General features: G+C 43.1%; 2 protein-coding genes across 4 annotated transcripts in view; both read right to left on the minus strand.

Annotated features, from left to right (window-relative positions):
• LOC143887076 (polynucleotide 5'-hydroxyl-kinase NOL9-like) overlaps positions 1–17558 on the minus strand; it is a 58088-nt gene that overhangs the window by 16596 nt on the left and 23934 nt on the right. The window contains exon 8 of one of the 3 annotated variants that reach the window (XM_077391191.1): positions 16029–16092. The exons of the other annotated variants lie outside the window; for them this stretch is intronic. Within the exon in view, the coding sequence (XP_077247306.1) occupies positions 16037–16092 (56 nt within the window). The 3' untranslated portion in view covers positions 16029–16036. Of the gene's footprint in view, positions 1–16028; positions 16093–17558 lie in introns of those variants that run through there. 3 annotated transcript variants of the gene reach the window in all.
• Positions 7166–10196, minus strand: LOC143887077 (uncharacterized). Its single transcript, XM_077391192.1, has 3 exons — positions 7938–10196; positions 7648–7852; positions 7166–7546 (listed from the first exon to the last, which is right to left on the minus strand). The coding sequence occupies exons 1-3, from the start codon at positions 8266–8268 to the stop codon at positions 7312–7314; spliced, it is 771 nt and encodes a 256-aa protein (XP_077247307.1). The 5' UTR covers positions 8269–10196; the 3' UTR covers positions 7166–7311.

Below are 17558 nucleotides of genomic sequence, written 5' to 3' on the forward strand. Positions count from 1 at the left end.
GGTTCTCAACCCCAGAATATGTCAATGCAGTGTGATCCAAATCTCCTTCGCGGTCGGAAGGAGAATCATGGTAAAATAAATGGCAGGGGTCATGCTCTGCAAAAGGAGAGTCCGAATCAATGAGCCCTCCTGTTCCCAGTGAGTATATGAAGGATCCTTGGGCGGAGGAGGATTCTGACGAAGGAAACTGACCTTGCCCCGCCCAAGAAGATATGTCTCAACCGCAACTTTCCAGGATAAGTAGTTGGACCCATCGAGCTTGGCAGTGGTCAGCTGTGGGTAAGAGCCCTCCACAGGTGCCAAGCTAGGAGAAGAAGAAGAGGTAGCCAAAGGGGGTGGTTGGGCACGCACTTCAGAGGTCATGCCCAGAGAGGGATCCACAATGACAGGTGGCTCCATAATGACAACAAATGACGAGGACGAAGAAACATCCACAACAATTGGCCACCAGGGACGGAAAGACGAGATGAAGAAACCAACTAGCCGAAACAATGGTTCATATCGCGGCTCCGCCGACAAGAGAGAAGAGAAATAATGGAGCCATGGAGAAAATGAGACAAAGTTGCGAAGGAAATGTCAAGAAACAACGAAAAGAAATCAGCACATGAGGGTAGAAGAGAGATTAAGTGTGGAAATTAGGGTTAGGGTTCAAGAAATCGATGTTTTTAGGTAACGAATGGCGTGCGGGACAAGGAAAGGCGTGACGTAGCGACAGAAGGGCCTGATGTTGTCGTAAGAGGGAAGGAAGACCACCGATGTGGTCGTAAGGGGCGGGAAATTGCACTGGGGATAGTACGGAGAGGGGGTGGGGTAATACGGAAAGGGGTAAGGGTATTGGGGTTACGAAAGTGAGAGGATGGGTTAATACGGAAAGGGGAATTGCACTGGGGGTCATTGAGGGTGGGGAATCGCACCCGGGTTAGTACGGAGAGGGCGGGGGGGTAATACGAAAAGGGGTAGGGGCATTGGGGTCACGGAAGTGAATACGGGGTTGGGGGTTGACTTACGGGCGTGGGATGGGTTGTGGGGTATTACGGGATGGGTATTAAGGGAAAGAGGGTACGGGTGGATTGGGATGGGTATTACGGGAGAGGGATGGGTATAGGGTTTGTCGTAAGGGAATAATGGAGAGGAGAAATACGGTGAGGGTTTGCCGTAAGGGAATAGAGTTATGGTGGGATGAGTTTGCCATAAGCATGGACGGAGACAAGGGGGGGCAACTGCCCACCCCCCCCCCCCCCCCCCCCCCCACCCTGAAAATTGGGAGAATTTCCGCAAGTTATAGGTTTTTTAGCCTTTTTTGGTAAATCCTTTTATCCGTGAAGTGAGTTTTATTAAGCGTTTTTTCCGTAAGCACCTATATTATAGCATTTTTTTCTTAACTCTCTCTCTAGTAACAACAAAATATCTTAGAAATTTGAAGGCCAAAAGCGGAAATAATTGAGATTTTATATTGTGTGTGACGGTATGTGTTTTTTGAAAAAGGACTGTACCCAATTTCATGGGATGATCCAAATCATTCATTTGTTTGGCCACAATGTAAATAGTTTGTGCCCCATAAATCATTTTCATAGGATGATCCTAACTCTACAGATCAGAAGGTTAGGATCATCATGTGGAAATGAGTTTTGGGGCACAACCTATCTATGGTTGGGCCCAACAAATGAACAGTTTTGGATCATTCCATGAAGTGGGCTGTACAGTCCTTTTTGTTAAATGGTGGACCATACATCCCAACACAAAACTCATAACTGAAATAGGTAATTAATGAAATTTTATATGTTGTCTGCAAGTGCAGTTTCATAGGATGATTCAAATAGTTTATTTGTTAGGCCACAATGTAATAGGCTGCACTCCTTGAATCTTCTCCATAGGATGATACTAACCCTCCGATCTACAATGTGATTGCCCGTTAGGATCATCTTATGGAGATTATTTATGCATTGCAGCCCATTTATGTTGTGGCCTAACAAATGAATGGTTTGGATCATCCTATGAAGTGGACTCAAAGTCCTTTTTGAAAAATATTGGACTACATGTGCGGGCAACATATAAAATTTGGAGAATTATTTGGATTTTCATAGCAGAAAGGGATCTTTTTTTTTTCTTGGGCTATGCCATGCATGCATGTAAATTAGTAGGCTCTGTCCATCATAACATAAGGTGTAAATATTGGGCCCTATTATATCAAAATATGAGGTTTAAATTGTGGGCTCCACCTTATGCATGGGATAGGGGGAGATGGTGGGCCCGCCTATAAGAATTTGAAGTCTAAAATGGTGGGCCCCAACATGCTATAACACCATTCTTTGCCCCCCTGTGGAGCAAATTCCTGGCTCCGTCCCTGGCCATAAGTGATGGGTTAAGGTGGGAATAGAAGATGGGTTGGGAGCGGTAGATCGATTTGGCTTCGGGTGGAGATGGATTTGGCTTTGGGTGGAGATTGGTGGAGATGGATTTGGCTATGGGTGGAGATTGGTAAGGAGGGCGACGATGGTGTCCCTAGGGATCAAAACCCTAGGGCTCTGATAAAAGGTTGGAGAGGAGATGAAGTGGAGAAAAGTGAGTGAGTTCTACGCTCCCCCTCACCGGAGTATTTGTATAATAAGAGAAAGGTTACAATGACAAGAATGCCCCTACTAGGCTTATTCTAACAATATTCAGCACGAGACAACCAATGAATTAACAGTATCAGTAGATGCAGGGGCCAGAGAGGAACTCTCTGAGGTGGCAAAAGAAACGAGCAGATTTGCGAGGACGCAACTCAGGATGAAGATCATAGCAGATATCAATAGAGTGGCCCTCCAGACCACAATGGGTACAGTATCAGGGTCCACAGCCTCCAACACCACAGCCTCCCCCTGAGTCTCGGTCAATGCCAAGATAACGACGACGACGACAACGACTGTGGCCACCACGTGCACCATGACCATAACCAGAATGCATGGTGAGGGCAGATCACTCAACAGAGGAGTCATCGTGGGTCTCGGTCCGCATGGAAGGCTGAATGCGAGAGAAAACAAAGGAGCTCCGAGTAGACAAACCAAGGCCCAAGATCTGCTGAAGCATGGGAAGGAACTCGGGCCCCAAGCCATCTAGAAACTGGACAACGCGCAAGTCACATTGTCGTCTTGCTAACACTGTCGGATCTGTGGAGAAGGGTAGGTACGTATCAAGCTGCTCGCACAAGGTGACAAACTAGGAATAATACTCAGACAAATAGGTCGCCACGCTGCAAACGTAGGAGCTCCGAGTAGACATCACAGATTCACGTCAAATTATTTTCTCACGAATAGTGTCTTGATGCGACACCACACATCTTTGGAAGTGTCAAGAAACATCATGTGGCCAGCAATCTTCGACTCCATGCAATGAAAAAGAAGAGTGAATGATACCCATCAAAAAAAGAAGAGTCTGAATGATAGCATCCTCATGGCTCCACTTTTCATGTGACTTGTCCTCGAGTGGAGGAGGATCCCTCGTAAGGTAATTAGTCTTCCCTTGGGCACGGAGATAAATCTGAACCGTCCGATGTCAGGCAGGGGAATTCAATCCATCAAGCTTGATGGAGGTCATCGGTACCATAGGAAGCAACATGAAAGAAGAACCGGCAGCAGTGGTAGACGGGGCAGGCGTAGCCACGGTGAATGTCGACAACAAGTCAACAAGTAACAACAAATCAACAACAATACGGAAGGCGTACCAATTGTCGGCACGCTGCCCTACACAAATCACCGACAACCACGACGAGGAAATAACCAACAACCACAACGACAGCCACGATATGCACGCTGTCCCATATACTATCACGAGGCTCAGTGATATAGTCGCGCACAGTGGAAGTGCCAAAACAAACCACAAGAATAAGAAATTGTCGCCCTACAATAGCAAAATAGAAAGAAAAAGAAGAAAACTCCAAGAATGAACTTTTCTCTTCAAATTCATTAATTTCATAATCAGAATCAAAAGTCCCATTACCTGACTCAACCACCCCTTTTTATAAATTAGGAGGATTCTATAAAAAGGAATCTCATGCAAGTTAAAAAATAAAACATCTAAATTGATGCTACCATATTAATGGCAACCCACGTAAAACAAAACCCAATCCTAAATGCCCTTAATTAGCTATGCATAGAATGGGCATGTGTCTCATTTGGCCATGCATTAAAATAGAAATTGTTAACTGAAAGTTTAGAGAGACAGATAAATTAGTTAGGGTAATCTCCCCCTGACTCATATCTTTATACTAAAACATAAAGGAATGACAAAGTCCTAAATGCCCTTAGGCAAGTTACATATTCCAACACTCCCCCTCAAGCTGGAATGTAGATATCATACATTCCTAGCTTGTTACATATATCACTCAATTTTGACTTATTTAAGGACTTTGTAAACATATCAGTTAATTGGTCCCCTGACCGAGTAAACACAGTGCAAATCTCTCTTTTCTGGATTCTTTGATAGATAAAATGACAATCCACTTCAATATGTTTGGTGCGCTCATGGAAGACTGGATTGTTGGCAATGTATATTGCAGCTTTGTTGTCACAATAAAGCTGCGAAGGAGAAGATGAAATGAAGCCAATTTCAGAAAGAAGTGAACGTAGCCAAATAAGTTATGTGCTTGTCTGTGCCATTGCCCTGTATTCAGCCTCTGCACTGAACTTAGCTATAACATCCTGCTTCTTACTCTTCCATGAAACAAGATTGCCACCTACAAATGTACAATACCCAGTGGTGGACCGTCTATCTGCTGGGGATCCAGCCCAATTTGCATCAGAGAAGCCTTCAACTTTCACATGGCCATGTATTTTGAACATCAATGCCTTCCTTGGAGCCCCTTTCAAATACTTGAGAATCTGTATCACCACAGTCCAGTGAGAAGTACGTGGAGAGCTCATACACTGACTGACAACTCCAACAGCATATGAAATTCTGGCCGAGTAACCGTGAGATATATAAGTTTACCGACAAGCCTGCGATACCTGCCAGGATCCTCCAACAACTCTCCTTCTGGAACGAGTTTCACATTAGGGTCCATGGGTACAGAAGTTGGTTTAACTCCAAGATTGCCTATTTCTTTTAGCAAGTCCAAGACATACTTTCTCTGTGATAGGAACAAGCCTCAAGAAGAACGAGCAACCTCTATCCCCAAGAAATACTTGAGCTGACCCAAATCCTTAGTAGAGAATTCCTTTTGCAAGAAGGTTTTCAAACGTTGTATACCTTGTGAATTGCTCCCTATGATGATTATGTCATCCACATAAACTATCAACAAAATACACCCAGCTGAAGAGTGATAACTGAAGACTGAGTGATCTACTGCGCATTGTTTCATGCCAAAGCGCATGACTGCCTCACTGAATCTCCCAAACCACGCACGCAGAGATTGTTTGAGGCCATAGAGTGACTTGTGTAGGCGACACACGTAGGAGGAAGCCTCCCTCTGAGCAACAAACCCAGGTGGTTGCTCCATATACACCTCCTCAGTCAGGTCTCCATGGAAGAAGGCATTCTTCACATCCAACTGATGAAGGGGCCAGCTATGATTAACAGCAAGAGACAAGAGCACACGTACATAGGGAATTTTCGCAACTGGACTGAAGGTCTCGGTGTAGTCAACACCAAAAGTCTGAGTGTATCCTTTTGCGACTAACCGTGCTTTTAAGCGCTCGACAGTACCATCAAGGAGGTATTTGATGGAGAAAACTCACCGACAACCAACTGGACGGGCACCAGGGGGTAGGGAAACCAGATCCCATGTATCATTATTATGAAGAGCGCCCATTTCTAGGTTCATAGCATCACGTCAACCAGGATGTTCAAGAGCCTCAGCCACTGACTGTGGTAAAGACATAGAAGACAAGGAGGAAACAAAGCTCTTTAAGGTACTGGTGAGCTTATCATAAAAAACAAAATTCGAAATAGGATGTGCACTGGAACGGGATTTCGTACGAGATGCAATAGGAGAATCAGAAACAACAGAGGAAGGCGGAAGAGAAGATACCTGCGAGCGGGAGAGAGGGATCATCGGCTCAGAAGATGATTGTGCGAGAGGAGGTAGAAGAGACCTATCGGTAACTTGGCGCCTCTGATACTGCTGTGTAATTTTAGGTGGAGCTGGCTTCTCCAACGTGGCAGAAGAAGTAGAATCTGCAGAAGCTGGCTGCACGGAAACAGGAGATGACGGAAGAGAAGCAGGTAGATCTGGTAAGGGAAGTGAGACCTCGAACTCGAGAGAAGGGGTGAAAGATGCCGCGCCATGTTGGAAGAATGCCTCAGACTCAAAGAACGTAACATCGGCTAGGACAAACCAACGACGCAGACGAGGGCTATAACAACGATAGCCTTTCTGCGTACGGGAATACCCCAGAAAGACACAACGCTCAGACCGGGGATCGAGTTTGTCACGGCCAGGTCCAAGGTGATGAACAAAACAAACGCATCCAAATACACAAGGTGTCAGAGGAAACTGTTCCTTACTAGGAGATAAAATCTTGAAAGAAGAAGCACCCTCTAAGATGGAGGACGAAAGGCGATTTGCTAAGAAACACGCCGTGAGAAGGGCATCACTCCAGTATGCCTTAGGAACAATCATCTGAAAAAAGAAGAGTGCGACCTACTTCAAGCAATTAACGAAGTTTCCTCTCAGCAACACCATTTTGTTGAGAGGTGTACGCACATGAGGACTGATGTAGAATCACATGTTGGGAGAGATAGGATTGAAAGCCATTAGTATCAGAAAAGTATTCTCTAGCATTGTCAGTACGAAGACATTTAATATTGCAATTATATTGATTCTTAATTTCAGAATGAAATGTGCGAAAAGCAAAGAACACGTCAGATCTACTCTTCAGTAAATATAACCAGGTCATGCGTACGAAGTCATCAATAAACACAATAAAATACCGAAAGCCAGTACTAAACGCGACCCTAGAGGGTCCCCATCTTAGTTATAAATTCTGTTCCGTTCGCCGTTCCGTTTTGGCTACCGGAACGGAACGTTCCGGTGTTTCGGTCATTTTGTTCGGCATTCCGGTTGAAACTTTCCGTTCCGGTCAAAACAAATAGTTAAAAATAATAAAAAAATCCTAAAAAATTAGAAATTGTTAGAAAAATATAAGAAACACTTAAATGAACTAAAAGACATCTTTATTACTTAAAAACCAAAGTTTAATACAACTAAGACATAAAAAAGTAGAACATAGAAGAACAAAAGCCAAATACAGAGTGCCAGCCACATCTCATATCATCTCTAAATCTAAATCAAAATGGTGGTGAATCTGGTTGAGGATCATCATACTCAACCGACTAGTAGCCCTCATCATCGCTGTCACCACCACCTCTTGGAGGAGTGTCCTCAAGGTTTGCGTCCTCAAGCTCGTCGTCGGCCGCATCAACTCTAGAAGGCGCTTCAATATTTTCCCATCCAATGTCGTCTGGTGTCAGAATGACATCTTCATCTTCCGCAACCCAATCCATCATAACATCTAGGTGATCTATACTCAGTGGGTCGCTAGTGGTAGAAGATCTTCTGTTTAAGTCCCTGAAAAGAATGTCCAACATAAATTAATAAGTAATACTTAAAATTTAAAGGCACGTGGTGAAATATGAGAAAGTTAATTCTAATTCAATTAAGTAGCATACCTTTCTCGAAACTTGAGGTTGTAATGGACAAATACCAAGTCATTCAACCTCTGGTGCTCCAACCTGTTTCTTTTTGCCGAGTGGATGTGCTCGAAAGTGCTCCAGTTCCTTTCACATCCAGTAGCACTACAGGTTTGGCTGAGAATTCTGACGGCAAAACTCTGTAAGTCCGAGACGTCATTTCCAAGCTGGTTCCACCATGCAACTGTAAAGGAAACAATAATAGTTAAGCATTTACTTGTGGAAATTTTAAATAAAATATACTTAATTAAATGAACAAACCAATATACCTGGTCCCAATCTACCTCGGTTGCGGATTGCCATCTTCATTGCAAACATGCCAGTGGACTCCCGATAGTTCTCAATTTGACTGGTGATGGTGTCCTTTGTAACTTCATCAGGTACTAGTCGATTAATACATTCAATCAAACCTCGGGTGATTTCATGATGCTTGGAGAATGTAGAACTGAAAAAGAGAGCAGGGTTAAGAAAGTATCCCGCTGCATGGAGGGTACTGTGAAGCTGTTTGTCCGATCTTTGATCAATAATCCTCCAGATGGGAGCAAAATCTGACTTCTTGTTCTTTAGCCTAGCCTTGATGTTTTCTTTGGCCCTATCCATGGCCTCATATATGTAACCATTGCTGGTTTGTCTTGCCGGTCTACCAAACGCAGCACCCTCACCAATGGCTCGCTGATGTTTAGAATATGCTTGCAGTTGTCCCAAAATTGTTTATCCAACACTGTACTCACGATCTCTTCACTCAATCCATGTCGAATGTACCTACTAGCAGCATACTCATCAGACACGAACATCTGTTGTAGGGCTTTCCTATGAAGCACCAGACTCTGTACACTAATGAAAATGGTAGCAAATCTAGTCCACGCAGGACGACACAAGTCCATCCCACCCGTGAATTTCTGTCTCATCAAGTTCAATAGAGCTGCGTGGTTGTAGATAAACCTCGTAATCTTCCGAGCCAGGTCAATTATGCTTCCTATGAGAGGAAACACATCTGGTTTGCCCAAGTGCTCTAAAATCAAGTCTAAACAATGGGCTGCACACGGAGTCCAAAAGAATGTGGCATATTTGATTTCTAACTTCTTCCCAGCAGCTTTATAACTTGGTTCACTATCAGTTATAAACTGCACCACATTTTCCGGACCTACCTCCAAAACAATCCCATCAAAAATTGCAAACAATGCCTCAGCATTCTTCACTATGCCAGATGCATTAACAGATTTAAGGAAAACTACTCCTTTAGGACAGTACACCAAAAGGTTAATTAAGGCACGTTGTTTGGTGTCTGTCCATCCATCGGCCATAATACTACAACCACTAGTTTTCCATGAATTCTTAACTTCCCCCAAGTACTTGTGTACATCTTCTACAGTTTTCTTCAATTCCCCCCCCCCCGTAAATCGTGAAAAGAATGCGCCTTATAATCTGAGCCTACTGCATTTATGGCATCAAACATTGGCTGCCAATATGGTGAATTAGCAACATTGAAAGGCAGGTTGGCATCATAGCAAAGCATGCCAACTGCCATATTTGCCCTATCAAGTGTTTCTTTTATTGCCAAAGCACTCTTAATGCTTGGCTGGGATCCAGGGGTTGTTCGTGGTGCAAAGAAATCTCTTAACCCCCCTACAAGACCCTTCTTTTTCCTCTTTGCCCCACTCGGTTCTACAACAACTGCTTTCCCCTTATTCCTAGGCTGAGGTGGTCCCATCGGTTCGTCGTCCTCATCCCCCTCCCCCTCCTCCACATCTTCTTCTTCTGGTGCGGCATAAAAACTACCCACCTCTGCCCTTGATACACTTTTCCTAGCCCTTTCTTTTCTCATTTCGCCTAACATTTGTGTCATTCTCCATTTTACATCGGCATTGACTTTTTTACATGCCGCTACATCGCCAGGAACACCCACTAGATGTTCTTTAAACCGGGTTATACCTCCACCCTTTATGAGTTTTTCACAAAAGGTGCATTTAACACCGTTTTTTGACTCGGAATTACTAGGCCATAAGCCCATGCCGGGTCATCCGATCTAGCAGGTGCGGAACCAATAGATGAGGCTCCTCCAGAAGAACTCATTTTTTAAGTTGAAATGGAGAGAAAGAGAATAAGGAATGAATCAAATAAAGCTTTAACTTTCCTTACGTCTTTTGGATGAGAGAATAAGTTGAAGAAGCCTTAGGTTGTAGAAGAGAAGCCCTTGTCTTTAGTATAGTAGAGCTTGTTGTTGTAGGGAGATAAAAAAAGCCTTTGATCTTCTTGAGCTTGTAGTGGAATTGGAATAATAAAAGCCTTTGAGATGATCTTTGTTGTTGTAAGAGAAGTAGATATAGTTGTATGTAGTGTAGTGTAGGAGATAAAAGAGTTGTAGTTGTAGGAGAAGATTTGAAGAGGAAATGAGTTGTGAAAAAAGAATTGTGAAAAAACAATGGTTAGAGGGCTATTTATAGCTTTTGGGGTGAAAATGACGCAAAATGCCCTCCCAACAGCTATAAAACGGTCATAAAATGAGGGTAGAAGTGTAAAAAACAGTCCCCAACAGCATAATGGCATTTCTGTAATTTTTGAGATTTTTATTTTATTTTTTCAATTTTTTTTGCAAAAAGACGAAAAATGCCCTCCTAACAACTATAAAATGGTCACAAAATGAGGGCAAATGTGTAAAATACACTCCCCAACAGCCATAAATGAATTTATGTAATTTTTTGGATTTTTTTATTTTTTTGAATTTTTTTGGAAAAAGACGAAAAATGCCCTCCCAACAACCATAAAACGGTCATAAAACGAGGGCAAATCTGTAAAATACGCTCCCCAACGGCCTTAATGGCATTTTAGTAATTTTTTTTAATTTGTTTCGAATTTTTTTGAATTTTTTCCGCCTTTCCAGACCGTTCCGGCCGGAACAGGGAATTCTGCCCGTTCCGACCGGAACGGAATTCCGGCAGGAACGGAAAATATGCCCATTCCGTTCCGGAACCGGAATTCCGGTCTGTTCCGACCGGAACGGAACGGAATTTATACCTAAGGTCCCCATAAATCAAAATGGACTATTTCAAATGGACTAGACACTCGACTAATGACCCGGGACGGAAACGACACACGACGGTGTTTCCCGAGTTCATAGGACTCGCACTGAAAACCAGAAAAAGGTCTGGGAACCAGAGAAGTCTGCTGCAGCCGCTGAAGTGAAGGATGCCTCAGGCGACAATGCCACTGAAATGTATCCACAGAGCTATGTAAGACGGTAAGCGACCGGCAGTCAAGACGATAGAGTCCATCTACCTCACGACCCGTTCCAATCGTCTTCCCAATCGAGAGATCCTGAAACAAGCAGTAAAATGGGAAAAATGAGACAGAACAGTGAAGAAATTTAGTAATTTGGCTAACTGAAAGTAAATTAAATGGTGATTTTGGTACACATAAAACAGAAGATAAGGTAAGAGCAGGATGAGGGGAGGTATGACCAACACCAGTGATAGGTGTAGTGGACCCATCAGCAAGGGTGATAGACTGAGAGGTAGACGAGAAAGAGCGAAAAGAATGAAGCTGAGAAGAGTTACCACTCAGGTGGTTGGATGCGCCAGAGTCAATGATCCATGACCCTGAGCTAGATAGAAGGGTAGTGGGTGAATTACCTGGCTGGGAGAAACCTGCAGAGGGAGGACGAGAACTGAGCCTCAGACGCTGGAACTCCTCATAATCAGCACGGGATAATGTATAGGTGGAATCCGCTGGTGCAGGAACAGAAACAGAGGGAGCGGAATCTAAAGCAGAAGCAATAGTAGCACCCATGTGAGCCGAGCGTGCCTGACGAAGCTCGGGATGCAGGGTATAACAATGGTCAATATAATGTCCCTCGCGCTGACAGTAAGTGCAAAAAGAACGGCCACGGTCACCACCAGAACGACCACCACCACGGCCGGCACGGCCACGACCAGAGGAGGCCCCACAACTAGGGTTGCAACTTGGGTCGGGTTTTACCCGGCCCGCATCAGCCCGGCCCGAAAAAAGCAGGGGTCGGGTTCAAAGTGGCCGGGTAAGTTGTTGGGCGGGGTTTACTTTTCCAAAGCCCGAGTGATTCTCAGGTTGGGCCGGTTTTAAAGGTGGAAAACCCGGCCTGCCCGAAAACCCGCACTTATTCCTTTTTTAATATTATAAGTTATAAATAATAACATTGATATGGGTAATTTAAGTAATTCTCATTTCTCATCTCACCAAGACAGTAAGAGTGTAAGACACGAACGAAAGAAGGTCTATTTCTCGCATTTATGCCTCAATTGCCTATTGCTCTGATGGCCATCGAAGTCATAAAAAGGTCTATTTCTTGCATAAAATAATCTTTGTAGTTCTTTAATTTGTTTACAGTGGCATCTTTACTCATATTTGATTGTCCATTTTATTCATGCTTTCCATTCATGTACATGTTTGTAGGATACATATCAGTATATCACCACCACAAAAATAATTTTATGTCATTCTCTATAGGCAAACAGAGGCCATGACTGCATTCTTTTTCTATCGAACCTCAAAACCTGTGTTTTGCATAAATATTTAGTGAGTAGTGTTTAAAAGCTTACAGATCAGTCTGGCCACTAACGATTAGAAAATGTTTAAATCATACTCTGTCTAATCATATCACTTATCAGCATGTTTCAATCAACATGTTAAAATCAGGTTTAAAGTGGGTTTAGAGTAAATTAGGACAATTTGGAATAAAAAGGAGGTCATTGCATGAAGTTGGAGGCGGCAATGCGGAAAAACCCGACCCGACCCGAGAAATTATATCGAGTAGGGCCGGGTTTAAGAATCACGGGTTTTCCCCAAAAAAACCCGGCCCGACCCGACCCGAGGTTGTTTCTTGAGTAGCGTAGGGTTCTAGAAAACCCGACCCGCCCGACCCGAGTTGCAACCCTACCCACCACGAGGCGGACGAGTACTGCCATCATAGGTCGCGAGAGTAGAACCATCAATAGGAACAAATATCACTAGATCACCAGGAGAGCACTGCTAGACGCGGGAGTAAACCTCAGTAAGGGAAGGAATATCGCCGAAACCGATAATCTGCTGACGAAGATGCATGTACCCATCGATCAAAGGTGGGATCCGTCGTAGCAGGAGGATCACGACGAATGTCGTGGGCTTTCCCACGGGCAATAAGATACTTCTCGATGGCTGCTTTCCAAGTAACGTAGTTTGCCCCATCCAATTTAACAGTAGTGATCTGTGGGAATGATCCATCCACAGAGAGAGATGATGACAAAGAAGACGCCAAAGAGGGTGTCGGACGAACACCAGGAGCCACTCCTGTGGAAGGATTGCCAAGCACCTCCTCCATAACAACAAGAAAGAAAGAAACAGACAATCCAACCAAGACGAATAATAGTAGATAATTGAATAGGTGGGCAAACTAGGACACACCAAGAAAGCTAGACACGGCTCCAAGAATGATGGTCATCGATGAAGCTTGACAAGAGGGAAGTCATGAGGCACAGAGAGGAGCCGCAAAAACAAACAAGAATCAAAATAGGATAGGAGATGAAGATCTAACACATAGTAAGAGGGAGAAAAGAGTTTTAGGGTTTTACCGAGGGATGAAAGGAAGAGGAGGAAAAATGATGTTGGTTGAAAAACTTGGGGTGGGGGGCTTACCTGCAAACCTAGGAATTGGGGGCTGGAAAAAAAAATTCCAGGGGCGGGGCGGATTGCAGCCCTGGAAACTAATTTCTGGGAAAGTGGATTTGGGGGGGCGGGAGGTAAATTTTGGGGAGGTGCAAATCCTCGTTCCTGGAAAAAGTTTTCCAGCCAGGAGGTGCGGGTGCCTGCAAGGGGGCGAGCAAAGAGAGGACCAGGGGGTATGCGCAGGGAAAAAGAAGATGGTGGCGAGGGGGGCTGATACCTTCGACTCAGAGGAAACGACTCCTTCCCAAGAGGAAAAAAATACAATACCGTTGTGCCTCAGATGAAAGTTGGGATTAGGGTTTCGCGACGAGAGGGAAGGGGGGGGGGGGGGGGGGGGGTCGGCTATGTGAGGGTGTCGGAGAAGGTGGAGGCTGATAGAGAACCCTAGGGATCAGAGAATCCTAAGGCTCTGATACCATGTTAACCGAAAGTTTAGAGAGACAGATAAATGAGTTAGGGTAATCTCCCCCTGACTCATCTTTATACTAAAACATAAAGGAATGTACAAAGTTCTAAATGCCCTTAGGCAAGTTACATATTCCAACAGAAATGAAAGTCCCCTAATTGGCAAGCATAAACTCAACTCAACTAAGTCTTTGTCCCAAACCAGTTGGGGTCGGCTTATGAATCCTTTAGAAAATTTTCATGATGAAGGTGGAAGAATCTACCCGGCTCAAAATGACTAAGTCTAATCCTGACACTAGTTAGGTTCATCTACATGGATCATTTTCTTCCATTCTCTCCTATCCAAGGTCATGTTCTCTGTTATGTTCCTAGCTATCAAGTCTTTCCGCACTGTTTCTACCAAGTTGTTTTCGGTCTGCTCCAACCTCTTTTTACTCCATCAACTTGGCACGAGTCGCCTCTTCTCATTGGAGCATCCAAAGGCCTATGTTGGATATGTCCAAACCATCTTAAGCAGTGCTCTCTCATCTTCTCCTCAATTGGTGCCACCCCCACCTTTTTATGAATATCTTCATTTTTAATTTTATCTAACCTTGTGTGGCGCACATCCATCTAAGCATTCCCATCTACGCTACACTCATCTTATGCACATGCTGCTTCTTGGTGGCCCAACATTCTGAGCCGTTCAGCATGGCTGGCCTCACGGCTGTCTTATAAAACTTTCCCTTTAACTTGGTAGAAATTTTACGGTCGCACAGAACTCCTAAACAAGCTTCCACTTCAACCAACCTGCTCTTATTTTATGGTTAGCCTCCTCTTCAATCTCTCCTTCCTTATGGAAATAAATCTATCCTAATTGATATGCAGGAAAATAGAAACAAACCAGCCCTGCCATTTGGGTTGCATCACTCGGGAACAAAGAAATACCCCTACGACACACAGAAGCATCACCAAGAAGGAGAATTCAACAAATATGGCCCCAGAGCCAACACAAAGGTATGAAAAAGGGTGAAGGATGAGTGTTTAGATCATCAAACCAACGGAAAATACTATTCCGGACTGCAAGGTCCAAACAATAATGGTTTAGAGGGGGTGGTACTATTAGATTGGGGATTTGGGGGTGGAGGTGTTAGGGTTTGAAAGGACCAAGAAAGAATGTTTGGGTGGGGGTGTGGTTAGGGTCTGGGGTTGAAAATTCCAAGAAAGAATGGTGGGGTATTGTTAGGGTTGGGGGAGTGCGGTTAGGGTTTTGGGCGGAGGTGTGTGGCGATGGTTATGGAATTATTATTTTTATTTTTTTTTGGGGTGGGGGCAATTAGAAAAAAAAGATTTGGGGCTTGTGTAAATGTGAAAAAGGAGTTAATAGAGAAAGAATAAGGTATTAGGGTTACTTCCAATGGAGGTGGTTATGGAATGGGTGTTGGATTATGTGGAATGGAGAAGATATGGAGATATGCGAAAGGATATGGGGGTTGTGTTTTACGGCAAAAAGAAAAATGGGTTTTTGAGTTTTGCACGAATAACAGTGAGGTTTCGGTTTACGGCATCCAAGGGAGAGGTTGAAGGTGGGACGGCATCTCCAAAGTGGTGTGTGATATCTTCTCATGTCCTGGAGATCTGATAACAAGTTCGCAATATCACTGTGAATGAGAAAGAAGAGAGAAAAAATGTACTGGAGAAAAGAGATGAGAGAGTTGTTCCACTCTCAAACACGAATATATATATATATATAGCCCTCTCCAGACCCCGCAATGGCAGGAGCCTCGTACACTGGGCCGCCCTTTATATATAGATATTTTGGAGCTCCGATACCATGTTCGCAATATCATTGTGAATGAGAAAGAAGAAGAGAGAGAAAATGTAGGGGGGAAAAGAGACCAGAGTTTATGTATATGTATATGTATATGTATATATATACATGTGTGTGTATGTATATGTATATGTATATGTATGAGTGGGCTACACGGTTAGGGTATACTAGTGAAATAACTAGTATACCCTCAATGACTAATACATTTAACGGGTATTAATGGCAAAATTTTGAAGTCATTTGGAGGGAACTTCAAAGGCTTATAGAAAATTCATTTTTATTCAGGTGCTCGATCGTTCAGTCTGTGGGAGGTTTCATTCAAAGCTTGCAAGGGGTTAAAACAACTTGTTCTTGGGAGGATTTTTTCTCTAAATCACATATTTTGGTGGAGACATGGTTTATAGGCTAGAAAGGGTCTTCTAGAAATTCTTCTTCAGGAAACTAAAATTTAGTCAGTGTCTTGAGAAACCTTGCCTTTGTCTAGAACGTGGAGCTGTTGTCATCCCATCGGATCCCTGTGGTGGCGGTCTTTGGATCTATAATACCAAGATGGATATGGACAAGGTAATGACAATACGACACTTGGAATTTTTTCAAAATGTAGGGGACACATACAGATATGAGTCTCCCATATCATGAGGAGAGACAGAAGACATGCATAAATAAAATGCCATAACACTGAACTAAATTTAACTTAGATAATGGAATTAATTAAAATTTGCAAAACATCTATAAGACTCAAATACTCAAAATTTAAATTGTAAATATGCGACATGAATAAGCGAAAACCACGATAGTTAATTCGAAGAGTGATATATATTTGAAATGTAATAATTATTTAGATCAACATAAGTAACCACGAAGTATCCGGTATAAGTGTTGTTATTGTAGTGTTTCCGATACGATAAATTGAGCCTCTGCAAGTATATAAGAATCATGGGTTTGGATTCTTTGCATCAATCCAAAAGTGGCAATTCATGGTGAGTTTATTAGAAGACACCATTCTAAAGGTTATGAAAATAAGAGTTTTAGGAAAACACTGATTGGATTTGATGGTCATCATTCTTGGGCTTTATAGTAATGAAAATAGGGAATCTAACAAAGGTTGGCTTAGTCCACACACAAACCAACGCAGCACAGAAAACATCCAGAATTATTTTTCTTCAATGAAAAACTTGTCACAAACTCTGGAGTGAAGCAGTATCAACAGGACCTAACAAAGGTTTTAGCGGCATCTGATAAAGCCCACGACGGTTATAACATAACAACATCCCAAATGCTAACAGATTTGCAGCAACATAAAAAATCCAACACTGGGTTGCAGGAACATGAAAAACCCAAAACTAAGTTGCGGCTGCAACATCAAAACCCAACAAGGGTTGTGATAGCCTTAGATTTGGTTAACCACACATGGTGGATCTTTCTACCAAAGAACCAAGAGGGGAACTAATCCCTATGTGGCTGTGACTAGTCCTTGCTAAGGTTTGGGTTTTTTCTTTCTCAAACTGGAACAAACAAAAAACAAGAAGAAATGGAGAGAATACGGAGAAAATCCTATATGCAATTTGTGGTGTTTTGCTCTGATACTATGTAATAGTATACAAGGATGGAGAGAGAGAGAGAGAGAGAGAGAGAGAGAGAGAGAGAGAGAGAGGAGTTAGCTAGTCGGTTAACCCTCCTCATGTATTTATATCATTAAATAAACTTAAAAATGACACCTTGTAGTATACACAAATAGTTACAAAGCCCCCGTTGCATACATTAACATAACCCTAATCCATTATTTCACAAGAGAACCAACCGCATAAAGATGGATTGCTAGTTGAAAAAGCGAATTTGTTTACCAAGGCCATAGGAAAGGACAGATTTTTTCTTGTGTTGAGATAGTAAAAAATAAACATATAAGGAGAGAGAGGCAGACAAATGACATAGGGGCAGAGTTTGCCCGAAATATAACGAGTTTCTATGGAGTTCACCTTTAGCTAAAAAGGAAAGATTGAAA

Source organism: Tasmannia lanceolata, unplaced genomic scaffold, assembly GCF_043159265.1.
Source record: "Tasmannia lanceolata isolate RefF3 unplaced genomic scaffold, GAP_Taslan_0.1 ptg000012l, whole genome shotgun sequence".
Taxonomy (NCBI): domain Eukaryota; kingdom Viridiplantae; phylum Streptophyta; class Magnoliopsida; order Canellales; family Winteraceae; genus Tasmannia; species Tasmannia lanceolata.